This window comes from Bos mutus, chromosome 22 (genome assembly GCF_027580195.1).
Source record: "Bos mutus isolate GX-2022 chromosome 22, NWIPB_WYAK_1.1, whole genome shotgun sequence".
NCBI lineage: Eukaryota > Metazoa > Chordata > Mammalia > Artiodactyla > Bovidae > Bos > Bos mutus.
The window spans coordinates 65,719,440-65,742,627 of NC_091638.1; the positions used below are offsets into that span (position 1 = coordinate 65,719,440).

The following is a 23,188-nucleotide window of genomic DNA, read 5'->3' on the forward strand; positions in this document are numbered from 1 at the left end:
GTCTGGATTTCCCTTTTTTTTTGGTGACACAATTCAAGACAGCACTAAACGGAGCTTGAGGGCAGCTACAGGTCCCACCACCCTTAGTGCTGGGTCCTATCTTCGACCTGCTTGTGAGAAACCTCATTTTAGGATGACTTCTGAGTGGCTTTCAGATGGCTTGGGGCAATACATTTATGGGAAGGGACCCGAAGTCTAGCCCATTCCTCCTCCTAATTCATCCCTACTCTCCATTCCCCGCTCAACACTGCTATGCTGATGCGTTCCATGCCTGTTACCTTCATTGTTGTAAAATGTACAGTCATTTTACCCATGTGGATTCTGAGACCCGTGACTAGCCGTGAATCGCACCCTCCCTGCCCTCGGGACGGTCCCAGCTCAGCTGGGAGCTCCGCCTGCCCTGCTGACTGGAGCACAGCACCCCGAGGCGCCCACCTCCCGTCGCACAACGCACCTCGCAGAGACCACAGCCTGTACACACAAAGCCGCACAGTCGCCACTGCCTGCCTCCAGCCCAGGGTACCCACTCGGGCCCCTCTCAGGCTTCACATCCAGGACTGGAAAACAGTCATCTTTCCAACTACAAGGAAGCCCCCACTGCCCCCGAGAATGACTGCCCCGGTCAGCATCCACCACGAGCAGGGCCTTGGGGCTCCTGCAGCCCCACACCCACCAACACTCACGCTCCCCATTGTTCCCCTCCTGCTGCTCTAGTAAGATGTGTCTGAGTTCTCAGAATCTGAGTTTTTCTTCTTTTTGCCCCTTTGGGTTTCCTTGTCTATAAACTGCCTGTTGCTATTTTTTGCCTGTTTTCCGATATGGATTTTCATTCTTTTCCTTACTGGTTTGAATATTAAATGCTAATTTCTGGCTGATTTAGAACTGTAAACTTTTCCCCCTTAATCTGCCATTTGCCCCTTAATTTTGTCTACAGTAATTTATCAACCAGAAATTCTTCACTGTGATGTAACCCAATCCTATTCTCTGCGTGAGGTTTATGCTTTTAAAGGCAGTTTGTTTTGTTTCAAAAAAGAAGCCCCTTACTGCCCTCAGGTCAGAACACTGTGTTTTCTTCTAACTACCATGAGACTGACCACACCACTCCATCCCAGTACTGCATTTTCCCATCTGGAAAGTGGGATGATAACCATGGTGCTTTCAGTTTTAATCATATACAACTTTTTTTTCCCCCAAACGCTTCATCAAAAATGTCAAATGATTTCTTCATTCTGTTAATATGCACTGAATTACCCAGACAGATTTTCTAATGTTGAACCATCTTTACAATTCAGGGATAAACTAACGGATCATTATGAAGTATTTCTGGTATACCTTAAGGATGCTGAACCATCTTTACAGTTCAGAGATGAACCAATCATTACGAATTTTTTGTGTATACTATTAGGTTCAGTTAGCAGATATTTCACATAGGATTTCTGCATTTAGTTTGCCTGTAAGTGACATAAGCTGATCATTTTCTGTAATTATTTTCATCTGGTTCTGGAATTAGGTTTTCACCGCTTCATAAAAAGGTCCAGGCAGTTTGGGCACGTTTTCTATTTTCTGTAACAACTTAGGAATTAATAGATTAACATGTAACATGCATGAGACAGCACTGAATTGGCACCGTCACTGACATGGCCTGGCCCATTAGTCAGTCCACTTTTCCCTCTGCAAATGCCTTGTTTGTATCCTCTGTCAAATTATAAAAGTTATTTACTGTCTCGTCCTTTGATATTAGGTTCCCCCTATATCCTGTGTGTTTCTTTGCTAGTTATGACTTGTCTTTTCTTTCACTTTATTGTGTCTTTTAGAAGACTAGAAACTTTGTCTTTCATACCCATACCGAGAACAGAGGTTTAACTTGTTCTCTTACATGGATATTTACAATCTACCCGTCCCTTCTCTCTTCACTGTCACCTGACCACATCAGTGCGGGTCTGCTCGCACAGCCCTGCACCACGGCCATGGCATTGTCTTAGCAACAGTGAGCCCTGACAGCTACCACGGTGAGGCCCCTCACTTTCCTCTTTACAGTGATCCTGCTCTTCATGGCTCTCCTCGGTCTTCTCTGAAAATTACAATCAGTTTCTCCCTTTCATAAAAAACTCCATTGAGATTTTGAGGAGAAATCCATTGAGAAGCAATGCCAAAGTTAGCAAACATGCTGTGTGTCACTTCGTCGCGTCTTGACTCTTTGCGACCCTACGGACTGTGGCCCACTAGGCTCCTCTGTCCATGAGATTCTCCAGGCAAGAACTGGAGTGGGTTGCCATGCCCTCCTGCAGGGGCTTTCTTGACCCAGGGACTGAACCCGCACCTCTTACGTCTCCCGCACTGGCAGGCGGGTTCTTCACCACGAGTGCCACCTGGGAAGCCCTTCTGGCAAACATGGTAATCAGCAAACTCTCAAAGGTCGTAATAACCCGGAGAACCACGATGGTGTGGTCACTCACCTCCAGCCAGACATCCTAGAGTATGAAGTCAACTAGGCCTTAGGAAGCATTTCTATGAACAAAGCTGGTGGAGGTGATGGAATTCCAACTAAGCTGTTTCAAATTCTAAAAGATGATGCTGTGAAAGTGTTGCACTCAATACACCAGCAAATTTGGAAAACTCACCAGTGGCCATAGGACTGGAAAGGTCAGTTTTCATTTTCATTCCAATCCCAAAGAAGGCCAATGCCAAAGAATGTTCAAACTACAGTACAACTGCACTCATTTCACATGCTAGCAAGGTAATCAGTACATGAACCGAGAACTGTCAGATGTACAAGATGGACTTAGAAAAGGCAGAGGAACCAGAGATCAAATTGTCAAGATTCTTTGGATCACAGAGAAAGCAAGGGAATTCCAGAAAAACATCTACTTCTGCTTCATTGACTATGCTAAAGCCTTTGACTGCATGGATCACAACAAACTGTGGAAAATTCTTAAAAGAGATGGGAATACCAGACCACCTTACCTGCCTCCTGAGAATCCTGTATATAGGTCAAGAAGCAACAGTTAGAACAAGATATGGAACAACAGACTGGTTCAAAATTGGGAAAGGAGTACGTCAAGTCTATACACTGTTACCCTGTTTATTTAACTTCTATTCAGAGTACATCGAGTGAAATGCCAGGCTGGATGAATCACAAGCTGGAAGCAAGAGTGCTGGGAAAAATATAAACAACCTCAGATATGCAGATGATACCACCCTAATGACAGAAAGTGAAGAGGAACTAAAGAGCCTCTTGAGGAAAGTGAAACAGGAGAGTGAAAAAGCTGGCTTAAAACTCAACATTAAAAAACTAAGATCATGGTATCCAGTCCCATCACTTCATGGTAAACAGAAGGGGAAAGAGTGGAAACAGTGACAGATTTTATTTTCCTGGGCTCCAAAATCACTGCAGATGGTAACTGTAGCCATGAAATTAAAAGATGCTTGCTCCCTGGAAGGAAAGCTATGACAAACCTAGACAGCATATTAAAAAGCAGAGACATCATTTTACTGGCAATGGTCCACAGAGTCAAAGCAATGGTTTTTCCAGGAGTCATGTACAGATAAGAGAGTTGGACCATAATGAAGGCTGAGCACCAAAGAATTGATGCTTTTGAATTGTAGTGCTGGAGAAGACTCTTGAGAGGCCCTTAAACTGCAGGGAGATCAAACCAGTCAATTCTAAAGGAAACCAACCCTGAATATTCATTGGAAGGACTGAAGCTCCAATACTTTGGCCACTGATGCTGGCAAAGACTGAGGGTAGGAAGGGAAAGGGGCAACAGAGGATGAGATGGTTGGATAGCATCACCAACTTAATACACAGGAGTTTGAGCAAACTCTGGGAAATAGTGACGAACGGAGAAGCCTGGTGTACTGCAGTCCCTGGGGTCACAGAGTCTGACACGATTCGGTGATTGAACAACAAGGAAACACGGTACTGATGTCTCCCCCTGTGCATTTAGGTCTTTCGGTCTCAGATACAGACAAGGTTTAACTTTTCATGTAAAGGGGAGGGGGCACATCTAAGACATCTTGTGCTGGCTTCTAAGATGCAATCGACTTGTGCGTGTATTCAATAAACTTGCTAAACTTTACTAGCAATTTTAATGTTTACATACAGATTCCACTGGAATTTTTATATAGCAAGTTGTAAGCTACAAATAATCTGCAGTCATGGGGTCGCAAAGAGTCAGACACGACTGAGTGACCAAGCTGACCCTGCAAATAAACAATAACCATTTTACTTCTTTGGAATCTGTACGCCTTTTATTTGCTTTTATTTTATGCTGCTTGTGCTAAGACCAGCAGCACAGTGCTGATGAGAAGCAGTAACTGCAGGGCTCACTGTCTGTCTTGTCTTTGAAAATGAGTATTTCTTCAAAATAATGTTTCACTGTTAAGAATTGAGTCTGCTGTGGATTTTCAGTGGACACCTTTATCAGTAGCTGCTTCTTATTCCTAGTTTGCTAAACGGTCACAAATAGCTTTAATTTTTATCAAATGTTTTTTTACCTACTGAAAGTCCAAAAGGTTTCCAACCTTTTATCTATGAATTACCATCAGTAATCTTTAAAATGCTGTAATATCCTTGCATTCATGAGATACACCCTTGGTCATGAGTTAAAACCACACTGCTAGATTCGGTTTGCCACCTCGTAACTTTAAAGTATCTACATACAGACCCACGCGTGAGCTCAGCCCACAGTCATCTCTTCTTTCATGCTTTGTTTCGCGTTGGCTTTTCAAGCTGGGACGCGTTATTCTTGTGATACGAAAGGGTCTGTGTACGATGGAGACCAGAGCTCTGAGCACCGAGTTAGCTGCAGTCTGTGGGTTTTGGTAGAACCTTTTTCACTAGTTTTTCAGCTTTGCTTTTAATTTGCATTATGATTCCTTTTTTGACACATAAGTTTACAAGTGAGGGTAATTTCCAAATATGTTTTTGTAAGCTATCATTCTGTCATGAATTCTGCTGGCTGCATTGTATCTGGAGGAAATGATCTGTATAAGACCCGAACTTATGGTTTAGATGGTCCCAGCTTTGTTGCCTGTATCCAATTCCTGTTTCTAGAGGTATGTCGTCAGTTCTTCAAACTCATGTATTTTGAATCCGATCAGTCTTTTCAACCTTTAGTCTTCAAAATACTATTCAAAGGGGAAGGGCACAGACACCGAGAGAGCCAAACTCCATCTCTTTGTTAAGACTTAATAAATTTAATGGAAATAATAGAACAATGTCAGGCTAATGTCTGAATCCACACTGCAACCAAATTACAGATGTTAGTATTTGTGGCTTCTCCTCCACCACCCTCCCGACAACCTGAAGCTGCCAGTATGACCGAGCCTGGTTACCTTTTGAAGACCGCAGTTTCTGTCTTGGCATCTACAGTGAGGCTGAGAGTTTCCTTCATGCCGCCATTCATCACTGTCTCAGTTACCTTGTCTGTACTTTCCGCATCCTCCTCGCCGTCGGAGCTGGCTTCCATGGCCACACTGCCTGGCGCTGAAAAGAACACACAGCTGATGGTCACGTGCATCAACAAGGACTAGGACCTGCCACCCCCTGTGCAGACCCTCCCACCCAGCGCCACCTCAGCTGTTTGGAGACAGAGACATGAGATGGTCTGCCCGCTGCTGCCTCTTTATGATGCCCACGAGACAGAAGCTGCAAGGGTCACTGACTACAGCCCAGGACCAGCTAGACCACCGGTCTCCCCGCTACCTGCACACTCAACTGTCCTCAGATGACTGCCCTGCCCCTCACTGCTCCAGCTGCCAACAGAGGGCAGAGTAGGCGGCCGAGTATTCTGTAGCCACAACCCATCATTCGGCCGGCACTGTTCTCGTTCACCCTGCACCTCTCGCTTGTCCACGACTCAGGTCCTGTTTTCCCTGTCTGCTAAATTACCTTGCTGGGGTTCTCTGTGGGTCATTGTTTGCCCTATGAGAGGGAGTCATGTGGTAAACCGCTGATGAGCATCTGAATTCACACCTGGCCTCAGAGGCCAGGTCAAACCACCCAGCCTGGGCCTGAGTTTTCTTATGAACAAAACTAGAGGTGTTTGAACCCCCTTACAGAACTGCTCAGGGATAAACTAGGTCATCTATATACAATGTGGCTCAGACAGTAAAGCGTCTGCCTACAAGGCGGGAGACCCGGTTTCAATCCCTGGGTGGGGAAGATCCCCTGGAGAAGGCAATGGCACCCCACTCCAGTACTCTTGCCTGGAAAACGCCATGGACGGAGGAGCCTGGTGGGCTGCAGTCCATGGGGTCGCAGAGTCTGACACGACTGAGCGACGTCACTTTCACTTTTCAGAAGAATGACAAAAGCAACACTGATCTCTGGGTTGCTCCTCCCCCTTGCCCCTGGGCTCTTGTGCCCACACACACACCCGCATTTTCTGAGACCTTTTTGTCTCTGCCGTGTCAAGCCCTCCTTCTCGCCCCTTTACCAACTTCCCACAGCCCTAATCATGAGGCTGGAAACAGTTCAGGGCCCATGCAAACTACACCTGCCTATTCTGAGTAAGACAGCCACTGGACAACCTCAACCATTTCACCTGTTCATAAAGATGCAAAGAAATAAACCACCACACAGCCTGAAATGCACCCAGACAGCACCCCCCAGCAATAAGAGCACGGGGTGCAGCCAGGCCTGGAGCGCCCACCCAAGTGCTGGTCTCACCCCCGGGGTGCTGCAGGCCAAGACCTCGTCCTTTCTGGGCCTGTTTCCTTTCCTGTCTTGAGGGGACTGAACGACTGGCAACTTAGATACCTTACTCTTTCTATGATCAGCATGCTGTGGTTCTGGAATAAACACACAACAGCTTTTCGCCCAAAGCCCTGAAGATATCAGACCCACATCTCATTTTCCTGGGTCCTTTGAGCCCTTGAACTTTTTTAGAAATATGCTTTGTGGACAAAGACAACTCCCCAGATCTAGGGAACTCAGCGTCACGTTCCAGAGCGGACACCCGCCAGGAGAGCGTCCGCTGGCCCTGGACCCACCTTCCGGCTGAACGGCCAGCGCAGCCACACTGGGCGTCAGAGGGTCCATCGGCTCAGAGCTGGTTTCCATCTCCACTGGGGAATTACTCCTTAAAGCATCTTTCGTACTTTTAGAAAAGAGAAAATTCAGAGGTGAGCAGTGGGAGACGGCCCTCAGGATCATCATTCACAGAAAACCTTTGAACACTAGTTTCAAATCCACTGTGGAGACACAGCTGGTTACAGACTCCAAGAAACACAAATGTGAGTGTGGACGGCAGAGTGGAGTGGCAGATGAGCCAGGGTGGGAGATGTTCTGTTGGGTCAGCAGGGCAGCGACACGGGGACTTCTCGGAGGTTTCCAGAGTCTCAAGATGCCCTCAAGCCCCTCAGGCTCACACAAGCACCAGGCTCCCGAGGTTGGGACAGTAGTGCATACCCTGTACACTATCAACTGTATCTACAGTTCCATTTTTACAAAACTCCTATCACCTCTAGGCAAACTGCCCAGACGGCCTGGCCCTGTTGATGATGTTTAATGAGACAACATGGCCCGTGCACAAGGGCTTGTAAAGGGAAGCAGTTGCTTCAGCAGCATTCTCAAGTAACCAGAAGAGCAAGAGGCGGAAACCTGGCTGCCCTGTACCGGAGGAGAACCAGCATCTCCTTGTATCTTGGAGACACTTTCCATAAACCTCACTTCACCTCTGAGTAACGGCTTACTGCTATTATCAGAGGTGATATGAAGCAACGTGGGTTTTAGTCTCCTCTCCTGATTTGTCTACAATGGTAACTGCTAGCTCACATCGGGTTGTTTTCTAATTTTGCCATTACAGCGACTATTTAAAAACATGTCTTGTTAGAACAGGGAAAGCAAGTCTTTCAAGTCGGGGGGTGGAAACCTCCACCCCATTTTTTCAGGAGACAAAATGAAACAACAGTAAGCAAATCAAAATAAGTGTAAGGAGACATGAAATCCATGGTTAATACTCAAAGCTGACAATATCATTCAGGAAAACTACAAAATGATCAGTTGCTGTTGCTCAGACTAATGTAATTAACAAGACTGACAGTCACATCTGACACACCTACCCCTAAATTTACAGTACTAGATTAGCTCCAAGCGGAATGTACGTTCAGTATCATCTATTAAATGCAAGGTACACGCAGCGTCTCCATAACGCTCTCCACGGAGGCGCCCCTCAGGAACTCCCGGGCTCCACCGTCAGCACTCTGCCCCTGACTCCCTGGGCCATCTCCTCAACCCACTTTATCATCCACTCCTCCTCCCAGCTCACCCAGGAGGAGAGCAGGGAGGAAGAGGGTGGTGCTTCCTCGTAACTCAGAGCTGTGTCTACATCCCCCCCGTTGATTTTTCAATCTTGTTTAAGGCACTGTATTCAACTGGGAACATGCCTCACGCCCGGTCCTCAGGTGGGAAGGATGGGAGAGCCGCGCACGCACTCACCTCAGGGAAGACGTGAACTCTGAGAAAGAAGCCCAGCCTGTCTCCTTCGTCGGCATAGGCTCCTCCGTGCTCCAGACGTCAGACCCCACGGAGTCTAAGGGAGCACCGTGCGTCGTCTCCATGGGGACATCAAAGTTGGCTGACCAGTTGGGTGCTAAAAAGGGGAGGAATTCCACTTTGAGAATGCTTCAGTAATTTAATGTAACACAAGCATTTTTCAAAACCAGATGTGCAGTGGTAAGTAAAGAAAAAAGACCGCAGGTGTGGGGCAAAGGGTATTCTAACAGACTGCTGGTGGGAGTGGATAAGCCACAACGACGTGGAGGGCCATTCGATAACGTCTATTATAAAACTGTGTGTTTCCTTTGATCCCTTAGCAATTCCCCTTTCTGTGATTTTTTTTCCAACAGCGATTAACACACAAGGATACAAAGTCACACAGAAAACAATACACTGATGTTAATTTCCTGACTCTGACAAAGGCACCAAGGTTACATGAACGCTTGGAGGAAGATGGGTGCAGGGCATACAGCCACTCCCTGACAATCTCTGCACCTTTTCTGCAAATCCAAAATGAGTATAAAATCAATAGTTTTGTAAAAGCATGTTAGTACTCAATCACAGTAAACTGGGAACAGCCTCAAGGCGTCCCACCCACCCCCAGTCCACAGTGGTGCTTCTCACAGCTGCCCTCACCCGAGCACGCACAGCAGTGGGCTTCCCGTGACACGAGGAGGAGTACAGACTTAGTCTCTGCCCGCCCCACCGCCATTCTGAAGTGACAAAGGTTTCTGTATCTAATGAGAAGAGACTGGGAGCTCCTGGAGAGCCTCAGGATGGGGACTGGGGGAGTGGGGCAACCGAGTGCTTAGAGGGTTGGAACTTTTGGCCCTTCCCTACCCCCCCAACAACCTTCTAGAAGGGTAAGGGGCTAGAGGTCAAGTTAATCACTAATGACCAAAGATTTCACCAATCATGCCCTCTTAGCAAGGTCCCCATGAACACCTAAGCTGCAGGGCTTCGGGGCTGGGGACAGAGGTGGCAGATGAGACTCCACTGGGGACCCAAGTTCCTGCCCATGGGACCCTCTGGACCCGTCCTGTTCATCTGTAGCCTTTAATATATCAACTGGTAATGGTAGGTAAAGGGTTTTTCTGAATTCTATGAGCAGTTCTAGCAAATAATCAAACCCAAAGAGGTCATGGGAACTCCCAGTTTACAGCCAGTTGGTCAGAAGTACCGGCCGGGGGTGGGGGCGGGCGGCCGACTCGCGGGGCGAGCGAGCCCTAACCCGCGGGCCTGACTCAGACGGTCAGTGCCTTGGCTGAGCTGTGTGGGAGACTCACACATTTGGTGTCAGGAGTGAAGTTCTGAGAGCAGAGAGGAGCTCTGTTCCCGCTGGCTTGCTAGGTCCTGCAGGCACGGGAGAGTGCTCAGAGATGGGGGTGGCGGGACCGCGCCCTGTCTGTGCTGCTCGTCTCTTGCTGCGGTCTGGGTCCTGCCGGTCTGTCTCTGTTTAAATGTCGCCACCCGAGGTGTGTCCCTTCAGACGAAATCAGGTCTGCTTGCTCTCATCACACACCGTGCTCTTCCTTCTCAGTACCCCATGCTGAATGCCCAAATGCTTGCTGCGGACGAGCTGGCAGTGGGGACCACCGCTCTTTATCAGGGATGCTCTCTATCACAACTGGAGGCTCCAGGCTGTAAGGAAGGAATGCTAGGCTACGGGATCCGCGAGCTACTTGGGGATGCTCCTCAAGACAAACGACCAAGAAGGACCTGCGTGTAACAGAAGTGCTCCAGCCTACAGACCTTCCCGGACTCCAGGCAACTTACTCAGCTCCCCTGGGCTAGCTTTCCTCATCTTTTCACTTCCGATAAAACCATCTACTTAGTCCTGAGGGTTAAATGAGGGCCTCATCTAGCAGGTACTGAGGGAGGGCTGTTTCTGAGCTTCCTGCCCTCTGGTCTGTGTACCCATGCGGCAGGGCTCCATGGGCTCTGAGAAGACATGGGACCTTAATGTCTGAAAACCTCACCTGCAACCTCAGAAAGTCAAGAAAGTGAAAGTGTTAGTCACTCAGTCATGTTTGACTCTTTGCGACCCCAAAGACTGTACCCTGCCAAGCTCCTCTGTCCATGGGGATTCTCCAGGCAAGAATATTGGAGCTTGTTGCCATTTCCTTCTCCAGGGGATCTTCCCGACCCAGGAATTGAACCCCGGTCTCCTGAATTGCAGGCAGATTTTTTTACCATTTGTCACCTCCAGGGAAGGTGACAGGTATTTCTGCTGCCCACCATATGCAAAGTTCTGGACTCACTCCATCCAAATAAACCAGGCTACACAGAAATGACTGTTGTTAGTCATTTCCTATCATCATCATCCCAGGACAGTCTTTCCCAGACTAGCTCCCCAGAATTACTCTAACATTAACTGTTGAGAAACTCTTCTCAACAGTCAAGAAAAACTGTGGAAGAAGCCGCAGAGATTGGGTGGACGGCGAAAGCTCTCAAGTCAGAGGCTGAGGCAGCTCAGAGCCCTGGAGGGGAGCACTCCCCACCCCTGGTCCCACCTCAACCCCAGCTGACCTGCCAGTGCAAAGAAAGCTTTCCCAAGCAGCAAGGTCAGGAGGGCTGAGACCTGCGAGGCCATGCCCTGTGGGTGAACATCACACCCCCGCCCTTTGTCTCTCCCTGTCCCCACACCCAGCTCCAGAGACACCAGGACAGTGGGAGTGAGTCACACCAAGTGTATGGTCTCTCCCCAAGACACTTATCACCCACTCAGCGATCTCACAGATCCACAGACTCCAAAATACCACTCAGCCTTAACAAAGAATAATAAAATCCTGCTACACACTTGAACATGGATGAACCTGGGGCACCATGCTAAGGAAAGTAAACCAGTCACAAAAAGACAAAATACTCCATGATTCCACTTAGGATGAGGTCCCTAGAGGAGTCAAATTCAGAGACAGAAGGTAGAACGGTGGTGGCCAGGGGCTGGGGGAAGGGGAGTGGCGAGTGCTGTTTATGGGTATAGCTTCAGCTTTGCAAGGTGAGAAAGTTCTAGAGGCTCCACTGCACAACAGTGTGAATACACAACACTACTGAACCACACAGGTGAACACACACACACACACAAGCCGAGAGCTCAAGGCCTCCAGCCGCCTGCCCCCGCTCCTGATGAGCCCCCGCTGTTTCTCACATCTCACACTGAGTCTCGCTGCTGGTCTTCCTGTCCCCAAGCACACTTTCCAATCCAGCTTTCACACTGCTACCAAGAGTAATCATGTCAAAATAGATAAATTAACGGGATTCTTAGTAAAATCCTTAGGAGGAGGATTACAACCTCCAAAATAAAATTCTCCTTCCGGCCTCTGGCCTCATCTCCACCATCCCACCCTTCCTGAGCTGCAATCACCAGCGACGGGTCCCTGTGCCTTCCTAGGAGCAGTTTTCCTGCAAGCGGACTCATCCTTACTTGTCCTCGGGACACACCCCGTCCTCTGGGAGGGCTCTGCAGAGGCCTGGGGGAGCGGGGTCCCCGTTCTCCCCACACTCTCCATCTGCTCTGAGACCCTGAGGCCCTGGAGGCCGTGCCTGTGCCCCAGCTCCTGGCACACAGCAGGAACCTGACACAGGCCGGCTGGTGTGAACGGCATCATGTCCTCCTAAAGGTGGTGAGCCGTGAAGGAGAGAGAGGACGGGGACCACGCGGGGTCTGCTGGATGCCTGCCAAGCTCCGAGGTCACAATGAGGTTGAACCTGACCCCCCAGAGTGGGGTTTCAGCCTCTAGAACCGAGGCATAAAAACCCTCCCAGGCAACAGGAAGCACTGTGGCCTGGAGGAAAGCCCCGGTATCAACCTACACGGCTACTTCATGTGAAAATCTGTCTGAACTTTTAGGCATTAACAGTATTTTTTTAAAAGGCCAGTCAACTTAAGTCTTCTTAGCAAGTGGTAAAACATAAATAAGCGTTTAGCTGGGAAAATCTTAGGATTACAGGATTCATAAACTGTGAAGACCCTGTTTAAAACTGCTCCGTGAGGTACTTCCTGTGGTTTAGGAGCACTCCTGATTCTACAGTCTCCCCTCATCTTCCCAGAAGCTACAGTCTCTCCCCTTCTGCTCCAGTTCCCAGTCCCTGCAGCCGGAGGATGGACCTACAGATGTGTTGCTGTCCTCTACCCAGATGCACACAGAGGGCTTCCAAACCATAGAGACACCCTCTCATCAAAGGTGTGACTGGTTCCTCCCATCAGGCCTGGCCCCCGAGACGTAAACCTCCAAGGGAACTCAAATGACACCGTGTGCTCCCACTTAACTACCCTTCAGAGGCTGTCCCAGGTTCTGGGGCCACCTCCACACACAGCGCTGACAGAGAAGGTGGCGACTTACGTTCGCTCAGGTCTACCTCCATTTTGTCCTCCGTGTTGGCAGTGCTGGATTCAAACAAGTCTTGTTTTGCTCCATCTTCTTCCTCAGAGTCTGTACTTTCCTCACTGTCTGTACTCCCCGAGCTAAGGAGAAAAGTCCAAAATATTACTGCTGCACATCAGCCCCCAGCTAAATCCAAGGTTCAAAAAGACATCCCACACCAAAACACTGTGCTGCGCTTCACCTGGGTCCCACGTGCCTGTCACTGTCAGGACTCGCCCCACCCGGGGACCAGTGGCTACCAGTGGGGCTGTGCTTGCAGACTGCTGGGAAACCTTGCAGCTGCCTGGTGTGGAGGTGCCCCCTGGTGGCGAGAGTCCGCACTTCCCTCACGACCAAAGATGCTGAGCTGCTTCTCACGTGCTCACCTCCTGTTCTCAAGCATCTTTAGCCTATTTTACGGAGAAGGCAATGGCAACCGACTCCAGTACTCTTGCCTGGAAAACCCATGGATGGAGGAGCCTGGTGGGCTGCAGTCCATGGGGTCGCTAAGGGTCGGACACGACTGAGTGACTTCACTTTCACTTTCATGCATTGGAGAAGACAATGGCAACCCACTTCAGTGTTCTTGCCTGGAGAATCCCAGGGAGGGTGGAGCCTGGTGGGCTGCCGTTTATGGGGTTGCACAGAGTCGGACACGACTGAAGTGACTTAGCAGCAGCAGCCTATTTTAAAAACTGGGCTGTCTTTTCTCCTTACTATAGAGTTTGGAGAGCTCTTCATATGCTCTACATTAATGAGATACATGATTCGCAAACTTTGTCTCTTAGTGCATATGCCTTGTGCTTGCGTTAACATTGTCTTTTGAAGAATATCAGTGTTCAATTTTGATAAAGCTTAACTTACCACAATTTTTTTTCACGTATAGTGCTTCTGGTGTTCTATTTCAGAGATCTTTGCCTCACCCAAGGTCACAAAGACTTCCCAGTACTAAAGTTTTCTGTGTCTGATTCAGACATAAGATCCATTCTTGGTTACTACATATACATAGCAAGCGTACAGAGAACAAGGTCATTTTCCCATATATAATGCCCAACTACTCTAGCTCTGTTTCTTCAGACGCCTACCCTCTCTCCACTGATATGCCTCTGCACTGCTACCATCAATCAGATGTCTGTGTGTGTGTGTAGGCCTATTTATGGGCTCTCTATTCTGTCCCCTGATGTACCCGTCTGAACTACTGTACCTAGAAGTCAGGCAGTGTTAATACTGTTCTTTATGAAAGCTGTTTTGGCTATTCTAGGTCCTTTGCATCTTCACATAAATTAAAAAATCAACTTATCAACAGCTACCAAAAAACCTGCTATGATTTTGTTTAGAACAGCAATGATTCCAGATCAATTCAGATCTGGGGAGAACTGGCATCGTAATAATATTGTCTTCCAAATCATAAACATTTATCAAGCCTTGATTTCTCTCAGCTGTTCTTAGTGTATGAGCCTTGCACATCTTCTGTCAGATTTGTACATATCTAATATTTTGATGCCACTGTGAATAGTACTATTTAGTAATTTTAATTCCAATTGTTGGCTGCAGTATGTAGAAAAACAATTACACTGATCCAAGATTGTGCAATCTTGCTAAACCCACCAAACTATTCTAGGAGTCTTTTTGCAGATCCCAACAAACTTTCTACATAGATAGTCACGTTGTCTGTGAATAATGGTAATTTTTACTTTTCCTTTCCGATCAGATACCATTTATTTCCTTTTCTTGACTCACTGCACTGGCTAGCGTCTCTAACACAAACTGAAAAGCAGAGGTTAAGAACAGGCATCCTCATAGTGTTCCCAGTCTTGGGAGGAAATCATTTAGTCTTTCACCATTAAGTGGGATGTCAACTGGTAGGTTTATGCACAAGCTTTAAGCAAACTGAAGACATTCCCTTGTCTCCAGTTTGCTGAGCAGCCCTACCAGAAGCAGATGCTGAATTCAGCCACATGCCTACTGACTTTCAAATGTTAAACCAAGTCTGCACTACTGGAATAAATCTTGCATGGTCATGATGCACCAATGCTGCCGACATTTCCTAAGATTTTTAAAGAAGCTTTTGTACCTGTGCTCTTTTCACACCATATAATGCAATGCCAGCTTCTGGTATCAAGTTACAAGGAGGTGGCTTCAGACAGTGAGACGTATACTATCCCCCTCCTTTTCAATTTTCTGAAAACTTCCGTAAAAACTGCTGTGATTCCTTCCTGAAACCTTTGGTAGAATTCACAAAGTCCTCTGGACCTTGAGTCTTTGTGCATGTATGTGAGAAGTTTTACACTAAAAATTCAACTTCATCAGCAGACACAGGACTATCTGGGTTATCGTTTCTCTTTTTGGTTGAGGTTTGGTAGTTTGTGTCTTTCAAAGACCACCTAAGCTGTCAGATTTATTGGCAAAGAGTTGCTCCTTGTATTCCTTATTATCCTATTAATATCCGTGGAATCCACAGTGATGTCACCTGTCCTGTTCCTGATTATTAATAATTTGTATCTTTTCTCCTTGATCCTTCTGTCTAGGAGGTATATCAATTTTATTAATCTTCTCAAAGAACAACTTTTAATTATGACCCATCGATTATCATGATTTTCTCTACTGTTTTTCTGTTTCATATTTCAGGCCATTTCTTATGGTGGAAATTGAGGTCACAATAAGCTGTGTGGATCACAATAAACTGTGGAAAATTCTGAAAGAGATGGAAATACCAGACCACCTGATCTGTCTCTTGAGAAATTTGTATGCAGGTCAGGAAGCAACAGTTAGAACTGGACATGGAACAACAGACTGGTTCCAAATAGGAAAAGGAGTACGTCAAGGCTGTATATTGTCACCCTGCTTATTTAACTTATATGCAGAGTACATCATGAGAGACGCTGGGCTGGAAGAAACACAAGCTGGAATCAAGATTGCCAGGAGAAATATCAATAACCTCAGATATGCAGATGACACCACCCTTATGGCAGAAAGTGAAGAGGAACTCAAAAGCCTCTTGATGAAAGTGAAAGTGGAGAGTGAAAGAGTTGGCTTAAAGCTCAACATTCAGAAAACGAAGATCATGGCATCCGGTCCCATCACTTCATGGGAAATAGATGGGGAAACAGTGGAAACAGCGTCAGACTTTATTTTTGGAGGCTCCAAAATCACTGCAGATGGTGATTGCAGCCATGAAGTTAAAAGACGCTTACTCCTTGGAAGGAAAGTTATGACCAACCTAGATAGCATATTCAAAAGCAGAGACATTACTTTGCCAACAAAGGTCCGTCTAGTCAAGGCTATGGTTTTTCCTGTGGTCATGTATGGATGTGAGAGTTGGACTGTGAAGAAGGCTGAGCGCCGAAGAATTGATGCTTTTGAACTGTGGTGTTGGAGAAGACTCTTGAGAGTCCCTTGGACTGCAAGGAGATCCAACCAGTCCATTCTGAAGGAGATCAGCCCTGGGATTTCTTTGGAAGGAATGATGCTAAAGCTGAAACTCCAGTACTTTGGCCACCTCATGTGAAGAGTTGACTCATTGGAAAAGACTCTGATGCTGGGAGGGATTGGGGGCAGGAGGAGAAGGGGACAACAGAGGATGAGATGGCTGGATGGCATCACTGACTCGATGGACGTGAGTCTGAGTGAACTCCGGGAGTTGGTGATGGACAGGGAGGCCTGGCGTGCTGCGATTCATGGGGTTGCAAAGAGTCGGACACGACTGAGCAACTGAACTGAACTGATTTGCTTCTTCCTTTTTAATGTAAGCAGGTAACGCTAAAAGTGATCCTTTAAGTACATTTCAGTTGCAACACCCACTTCCCGATAAATACTGAGTTCCCATTTTCTTTCAATTCAAAATACTGTGTAAATTCCCCCTTTTTTCTTTAATTCATGTGTTATTTGCTGCTGCTGCTGCTAAGTCGCTTCAGTCGTGTCCGACTCTGTGCGACTCCATAGACGGCAGCCCACCAGTCTCCCCCGTCCCTGGGATTCTCCAAGCAAGAACACTGGAGTGGGTTGCCATTTCTTTCTCCAATGCATGAAAGTGAAGAGTGAAAGTGAAGTCGCTCAGTCGTGTCCGATTCTTAGCGACCCGGTGGACTGCAGCCCACCAGGCTCCTGCGCCCATGGGATTTTCCAGGCAAGAGTACTGGAGTGGGGTGCCATTGCCTTCTCCACATGTGTTATTTAGTTTCCACATATTTAGAGATTTTCTAAAGATCTGTCATTGATTTCTAATTTAATTCCACTGGGTCAGAGAGCATATTTTATATCACCTGAAATCTTTTTTTTACTGACTCTTGCTTTGTGGCCCAAAGACGGTCTCTCTAAGTAGTTCGTGTACACTTGAAAAGAACCCACACTCTTCTGTGGAGTGCTTTAAAAATCCCCAGATGGTCAAGCTGGTTGCTAGTATTATGTAAGTGTTATATACTTTTACGGCCTATTCTTTGTATCAATTACAAGGGGAGGAGTGTTGAAACATCTAGTTGTAACTGTGGAATCTACTTCTCCTTGCACTTCTATCAGTTTTTGCTCTGTGTATTCTGAAGCCCTGTTATTAGGAGTGTAGATATTGACAGAACTGGCATGCTCTCCTAATAACCACTTTATAACCTTTTAATCTTTTCCTTTGAAATCTACTTTAATATTAATAGATTCCTCTACCTTTTAACCTGTTTAAATCTTTTTTATTTTAAAATTTAAGTTCTTAAATAATTTAAATCATTTCCCATAGGTGGCAGTAAGTCAGGCCTTTTTTTTTTTTTAATCCAATCTGACAAGATCTGCTTTTTATTTGGGGTTTTTGGATAGAATTTTGAAAATTGGTCCCAATGCGTATCATATGACATGACTCTGTCTCCTCAAGTAAAATTAATTTTTAGAAACAACTTTCCTCTCCCCAGGGAAACTTTCAGATTTTTATAAGAAACAACACTGCTCTGCTGCTCTTATGACTTGTCAGGGAACACTCCTCAAGGCACCGTATGACGGCACTCCTCAGCATCACTTCCCCGTCACAAGAGGCTGTGTCACGACAGTTCATGAACTACATCAGAACACTTGGCGCACTTCCAACAGGTTACCGTGACTTGTTCACACTGCAGACAAGTGAGGTGGTACCAACTCATACCAGTTAACAAGGGCCTTTCTAATCATGACAAAAGCACTGATCTCTGGGTCAAATGTGTATGTGTGGAGAGGCAAATAATACTTGTTTTATGCACTGGACACTTACTACTATAACAAGCTATCTCTCACCTTGATCGTCTTTGGGATTCTGGTGTAAATGCAATATGCTTTTCTTCCCATATATCTTCCTCATCAGAGCCACCATCATCAAATTGTTGTATTCTTTCCTTACAACATGCTTCAAACAAAGCAATATTTCCCTAAATGAGAGAGGAAAAAATATTTAAAAATCAAGTTATTTTCTGCAAAAGTTACCAATGTAAATCATATTCTTCCATGTCGTTTGGAAAAAAAAAAATGCCTATCACCTATACCAAAGTAAAATATAAGCATGTAAAGTCAGTTTCTATGTAAGTAACAACAAAAAGGCCCCCCCAAGGACTGGCTTCAAAATTAGCGTACAGGAAACTGAGACTGTCTACAGACAGGCTCTCTTCATCTAGTGAGAGCAGCGTTTTCGTTCAAGAGCCTGCCTGGGCCACCTGCCTAGCACGCAGTCCCAGAACTACCCTAACAGCAACAGCAACCTGTACTTCCTCTGCTCTTACAAGACCAGCTACGCAGTGAGGAGTGTCAACATCCAATCACTTAGTCTCCGTCTTATCAGAACAGCAAACAAACCAGTAGTCTCTCATGCTAAGTGACATGAAATCAACATCGTGCCCATTCAAATGACACTAACCCCATGTCCATCTGTAGATGTGGCTGACTTGGCATTAGGGGCTGGCCCTCATCTGGCCCAAGTTTCTCTCCTGGTGACATTCAGCAGATGCAACAGGCAGCAGGTTGGAGTCAAACTGCTGTCTTTGAAGCCAAATGTCTACACTGGCTTCATTAGCCCTGTCACATCTTAAACAAGGGCAGCAAATTTACATGCCTATGGGGCTAGGCAGGCCACGTGCTCGGCTAAAGTCACCGCCATCTAAGACAAAGGCTCCTAGAGTCGGGAGCCCCGGCGCACACAGCACCCATTCCCACCGACTGACCTCTCGTGTGCCTCGCTACTCGCGATCGGCATGAATACTTACACTTTCATTTGTATTAAGAGTAAAGTTGATGTCTGACACCCGATCAAAGGAAACACTGGAAACAAAAGAGGAGTGCAACAGTTATCTACAGACTCAGAAACAGTACTCATGAAATCATTCAAATTTACAGTATGACAAAAATCTCCATTAGTAAAACCAAATTATTTACATTAAGTGATCCCTCCTCCCTCGGTATAAGGAATTTACACAGGATGGGAGGCCTGAAAGCCTTCCTTATAAACGATGTTTAACAGCCATGGTAGAAACCATGGTTCTATGGACCATGCTTGCATAACCCCAAAAAGGTTATTTGCAGATAAGAAACAGGTTGAAATATGAAAAAAGGGTCACAGACACTGTCAGACCCTGAGCTTTCTCCAGATAGACAAATGCATACATAAAATACACACACCCTTGAAGTCTTACACTATAATATGGCACAGATGGGACAAAAACAGGGATTAAAAGAATTCCTAGCCTTATGTGTAATTTTTGAGTAGGTAGGGCTATCTTAGAATCCTTTAAGATCTGTTTGAATCAAACATCATTCCAAGTATCCCATACAAATTCTAAAGAGACTGGATTCCAAACCAGCAACTCTTAACAAATGGGCCCAGACAAGCAGGTGCTGAGACAACACACGTTGGGAGGTGGGGGCTGGGGGCTGCAGGCTCTGCTGTGAGTGCTCCCGGGGTGCAGACAACCCCATGTGTAGAGTCCTTGTTCTTCTGGGGCTGAAACGAGCTGATCCTCAGGGCAGCTGACAGCCTCTCCACTGCTCTACTTACTCACAGTGGGGCCTCCAGGACTTCCCTGGTGGCTCAGATGGTAAAGCGTCTGCCTACAACGTGGGAGACCCAGGTTTGATCCCTGGGTCGGGAAGATCCTCTGGAGAAGAAAATGGCCACCTACTCTAGTACTCTTGCCGGGAAAATCCCATGGACGGAGGACCCTGGTAGGCTACAGTCCATGGGGTCGCAAAGAGTCGGACACAACTGAGCGACTAAACTTTCCAGGCCCTGGGCCTACACGGCATAGTGTTTGCCACGATCAGAGGGTGTGGAAAAAGTCAGCTTCTCGCCTGCTGTAAACTGCAACTTACGACAAACAGCAGCCTCCACTGGCTATAGTTTAACCAACGCCCAAGCATCTATTGCTGGTGGGTGTTGATGACCCTGCTCAGGGCGCTCCCATGAGAGAGAGCTCTGCTCAGAGAGCTGCTACACACCTCGAGCAATAAACACGCGCATTTCCCAAGGTCAGGGGCTAGACCACTTGTCTTCCTCTCTGTGGATGGCTCCCACAGCAGCTGTTTGTGGATTCTGCACAACTCTGGGCTCCTCCTTCCCTGACTGCCTGGCCCTCAGGGGCAGGGAGCCCAGCCCCAACTCCACCTTCCAGTTAGTCACTCAGAGAAGAGAACGCAGGGTGCAGCCTGCTCAGCCACAGTGTGGCTCTGTCCACTGTGCTGTGGAAGGACCAGACCTGCTCAGGCCACTGAACTGACAGAGGGATTAACCACTGCAGACGCTGCGACCCAGCGCCAAAGCCTAACAGGGAGGACGACCTGAGTTCCCGCCAAGCCCGAGGGCCGGCTCTCCTATGGGAGTCGCATTCTGCTCCTTCAGTCTCTGGGTGACTCAGGCTGATGGGCTGGACCTGAAGGAACACCTGGAGGGCAGACTCCTCCCAACTCACAGACACAAGGATTCCCAGAACTCACAAGAATCACCGCCTCTTACAGAGGGCAGGAGTGGAGGACACAGAGAGCGTACTCACTTGCCAATGTCATCTTGATCTGCAAACTTCTCATCGTTGAAGCCAAACTGGTCAATAAAATTGGACGTCATTTGTTGCATCTGATAATCAGAAAAGGCCTGGCAACCCCAGGACCAGTGACAGTGATACAATGATTCTAATGACATCCTACACACTATATGCCCATTTATTTTCCAGAGCCGCCCTTATTTATACGTAGCCATAGGGCTTAAAAGTTGGTGTGTTCTTTAAAAAAAAATAATAATAATTTCAGACACAATTTACCCCAAAAAGGAAATGTTTGGAATTTTGTCCACAAATTATTCTAATGCACATGCCACGTAAGAAGTGTTAAATGACCACTGTCCTCTATTCTGAAATGTCTTGAGAGAGAGGTTTGGGTCTGGTTCAATAAAGTGATCAAGTGACATGTGACAGTCTGAAATTATAAGGTGTATCGGTCACCTCTGAACACAGCCAACCTTAAAACCCAACAAGCGGTAACCACCCACCCTCCCTTTCCGCATCTCCCCACCCCGTCCACTACAGCAACATGGCAACAGAGGAAAAACGACTAGTGAGCACAATCCCAGTTCTACCACACCAGCTCCAGGGACGCTTCATTTTCTTAAAAAAAAAAAAAAAAAAAAATTAAGTCTCAGAGGCTAAGAAGAGTACAAAGTAACTACTAGCCTACCTACCTTACAGAGAGGATAGAAAGTTTTAACACTGATCAGAAATCACTCTGAAAAACCCACAACACTGAGAGATCCACGGAGGAGTCAGCTCTGTTTGCTACACCGTTTCTACAGAGCACCAGGGCTCTCCTGAAGAAGGGGGAATGCTATGGACTCCGCAGATGCTGCTGTTCTAACTGTGAACTGCAGCAGGCCAGGGGGACGGTGCAGTCAGCAAATGTGCTCCAGGCTCGTCAGTCAGGGTTAAAGAGACCAAGACAAGCAAGCGCCTCCTCACTCTGCTGCAAGCAGCCCATACGGAGATAAGCCGTGTGTGCGTGTGCGCTGCACATGGACAGAGCTGCCCATGACTGTGTGGGGGTTCAAGCAACAGCTGTGGCTGGACTAAAGGCATTGGCCTTGAGGCCCCTGCCAGGCAGGCCACCAAGCTCTCCTGCGTTCTCCTTTGAGCAAGGCCCACGGATTCCACCCTGCAGAAATGCCTCTGCCGTTAATTCCTGATGATTCATTATGGTGGCAGGGAATTATGGCATGGATAATCCAAATTGTGGATAATTAAAAAATAAACCTTATATTTGGCTTTGGAAGGCATCTTTTCCTTAGATCTAACTTTTTTAGATATATAATTTACTGAGAACCTAAAACCTCGCTCGCGTTTCTCTAACTCGACACCCACCACTCCCTGCTCACTGTCACACCTTCAAGCTGCCCCCTTTCCTGCCCAGAGACGACACTGCCTGAGCACCTGAGGGCTGGGGCAGGCCCCTGGTGTGCGCATGGTAAGGCAAAGCAAGGCTCTGGGAGTCTGGTGCGAGCACAGGGCAAGGACAAGCCCTAAGAGGCTGGGCGAGTTCTGGATGTACGAATATGAAACATTATGAGTAGAAAGAAACCAATTTGTCTGAATCGTTTTATCTCCTAGAAGGTAGGACACACGGTCGATAACGTCAAAGTGCAACAAACGATCACAAAGTCATTCTCCCGAGCAAGCGGTGTAAATCGGGCTCTGAGTTCACTGATAAAAATGTGGTCACACAAGGGGAAATGCTCCTTTGCAATTGTTTTGGTTCCTTTTTTTTTTCCTTTAAAAATTTTGTACTTCTACAGATAATACTGTAAACCTTTTGGGTATAAAAAGGAAGAAATATTCCCAAGAGTGCGCCTTTAAATGCTTCACAACAGAATGCAAATACTACGTGTATTACAAAAACATGTGTGAATGCATACATGTATGAACATATAGCTGTATAAACAGATACACGTAAATATGCACACACATATTTGCACTGTCTGTCTATCCACCTAAGGAGGAAGACAGACACAGCCTCCACACAGTAACCCAGAGGACACGGGAAACCAGCAAGCCGCAGCCCTCCATTAGTTCTGGGTCCACTGTTGCTTCTAAGAAGACACACCAGCAACGAACCTAGGCTTCAAATCTGATTTTTACTAATAAAGCTGTCAAAGCTTACTAAACCCACAGCTGTGAAGACTGTTACTGTATTCTCCCTAAAGCTTTATGAAAGTGCTTTGGACTCTGAGAAATTCAAGTCTGGAAAGTGCCATATGGTTGTACAATTATTAAAAACTTTTAATTGCCTTTAAAAAGGGGGGAAAAGCCCCCACGTGTCAAAACCGTCGCCCTGGTCAAAGCCAGGG

The 23,188-nt window shown here is 46.9% G+C and overlaps 1 protein-coding gene across 29 annotated transcripts in view; it reads right to left on the reverse strand.

Moving 5' to 3' along the window:
• PPP6R3 (protein phosphatase 6 regulatory subunit 3) overlaps window positions 1–23,188 on the reverse strand; it is a 135,257-nt gene that overhangs the window by 16,229 nt on the left and 95,840 nt on the right. For 18 of the 29 annotated variants that reach the window (XM_070360089.1, XM_070360088.1, XM_070360102.1 and 15 more), the window contains 7 exons: window positions 20,853–20,950; window positions 19,074–19,128; window positions 18,115–18,245; window positions 12,847–12,968; window positions 8,444–8,597; window positions 6,997–7,103; window positions 5,338–5,488 (listed from right to left, as the gene is read on the reverse strand). In XM_070360089.1, the coding sequence (XP_070216190.1) occupies window positions 5,338–5,488; window positions 6,997–7,103; window positions 8,444–8,597; window positions 12,847–12,968; window positions 18,115–18,245; window positions 19,074–19,128; window positions 20,853–20,950 (818 nt within the window). Of the gene's footprint in view, window positions 1–5,337; window positions 5,489–6,996; window positions 7,104–8,443; window positions 8,598–9,791; window positions 10,145–12,846; window positions 12,969–18,114; window positions 18,246–19,073; window positions 19,129–20,852; window positions 20,951–23,188 lie in introns of those variants that run through there. The other 11 variants (XM_070360104.1, XM_070360100.1, XM_070360098.1 and 8 more) reach the window with 3 other exon arrangements.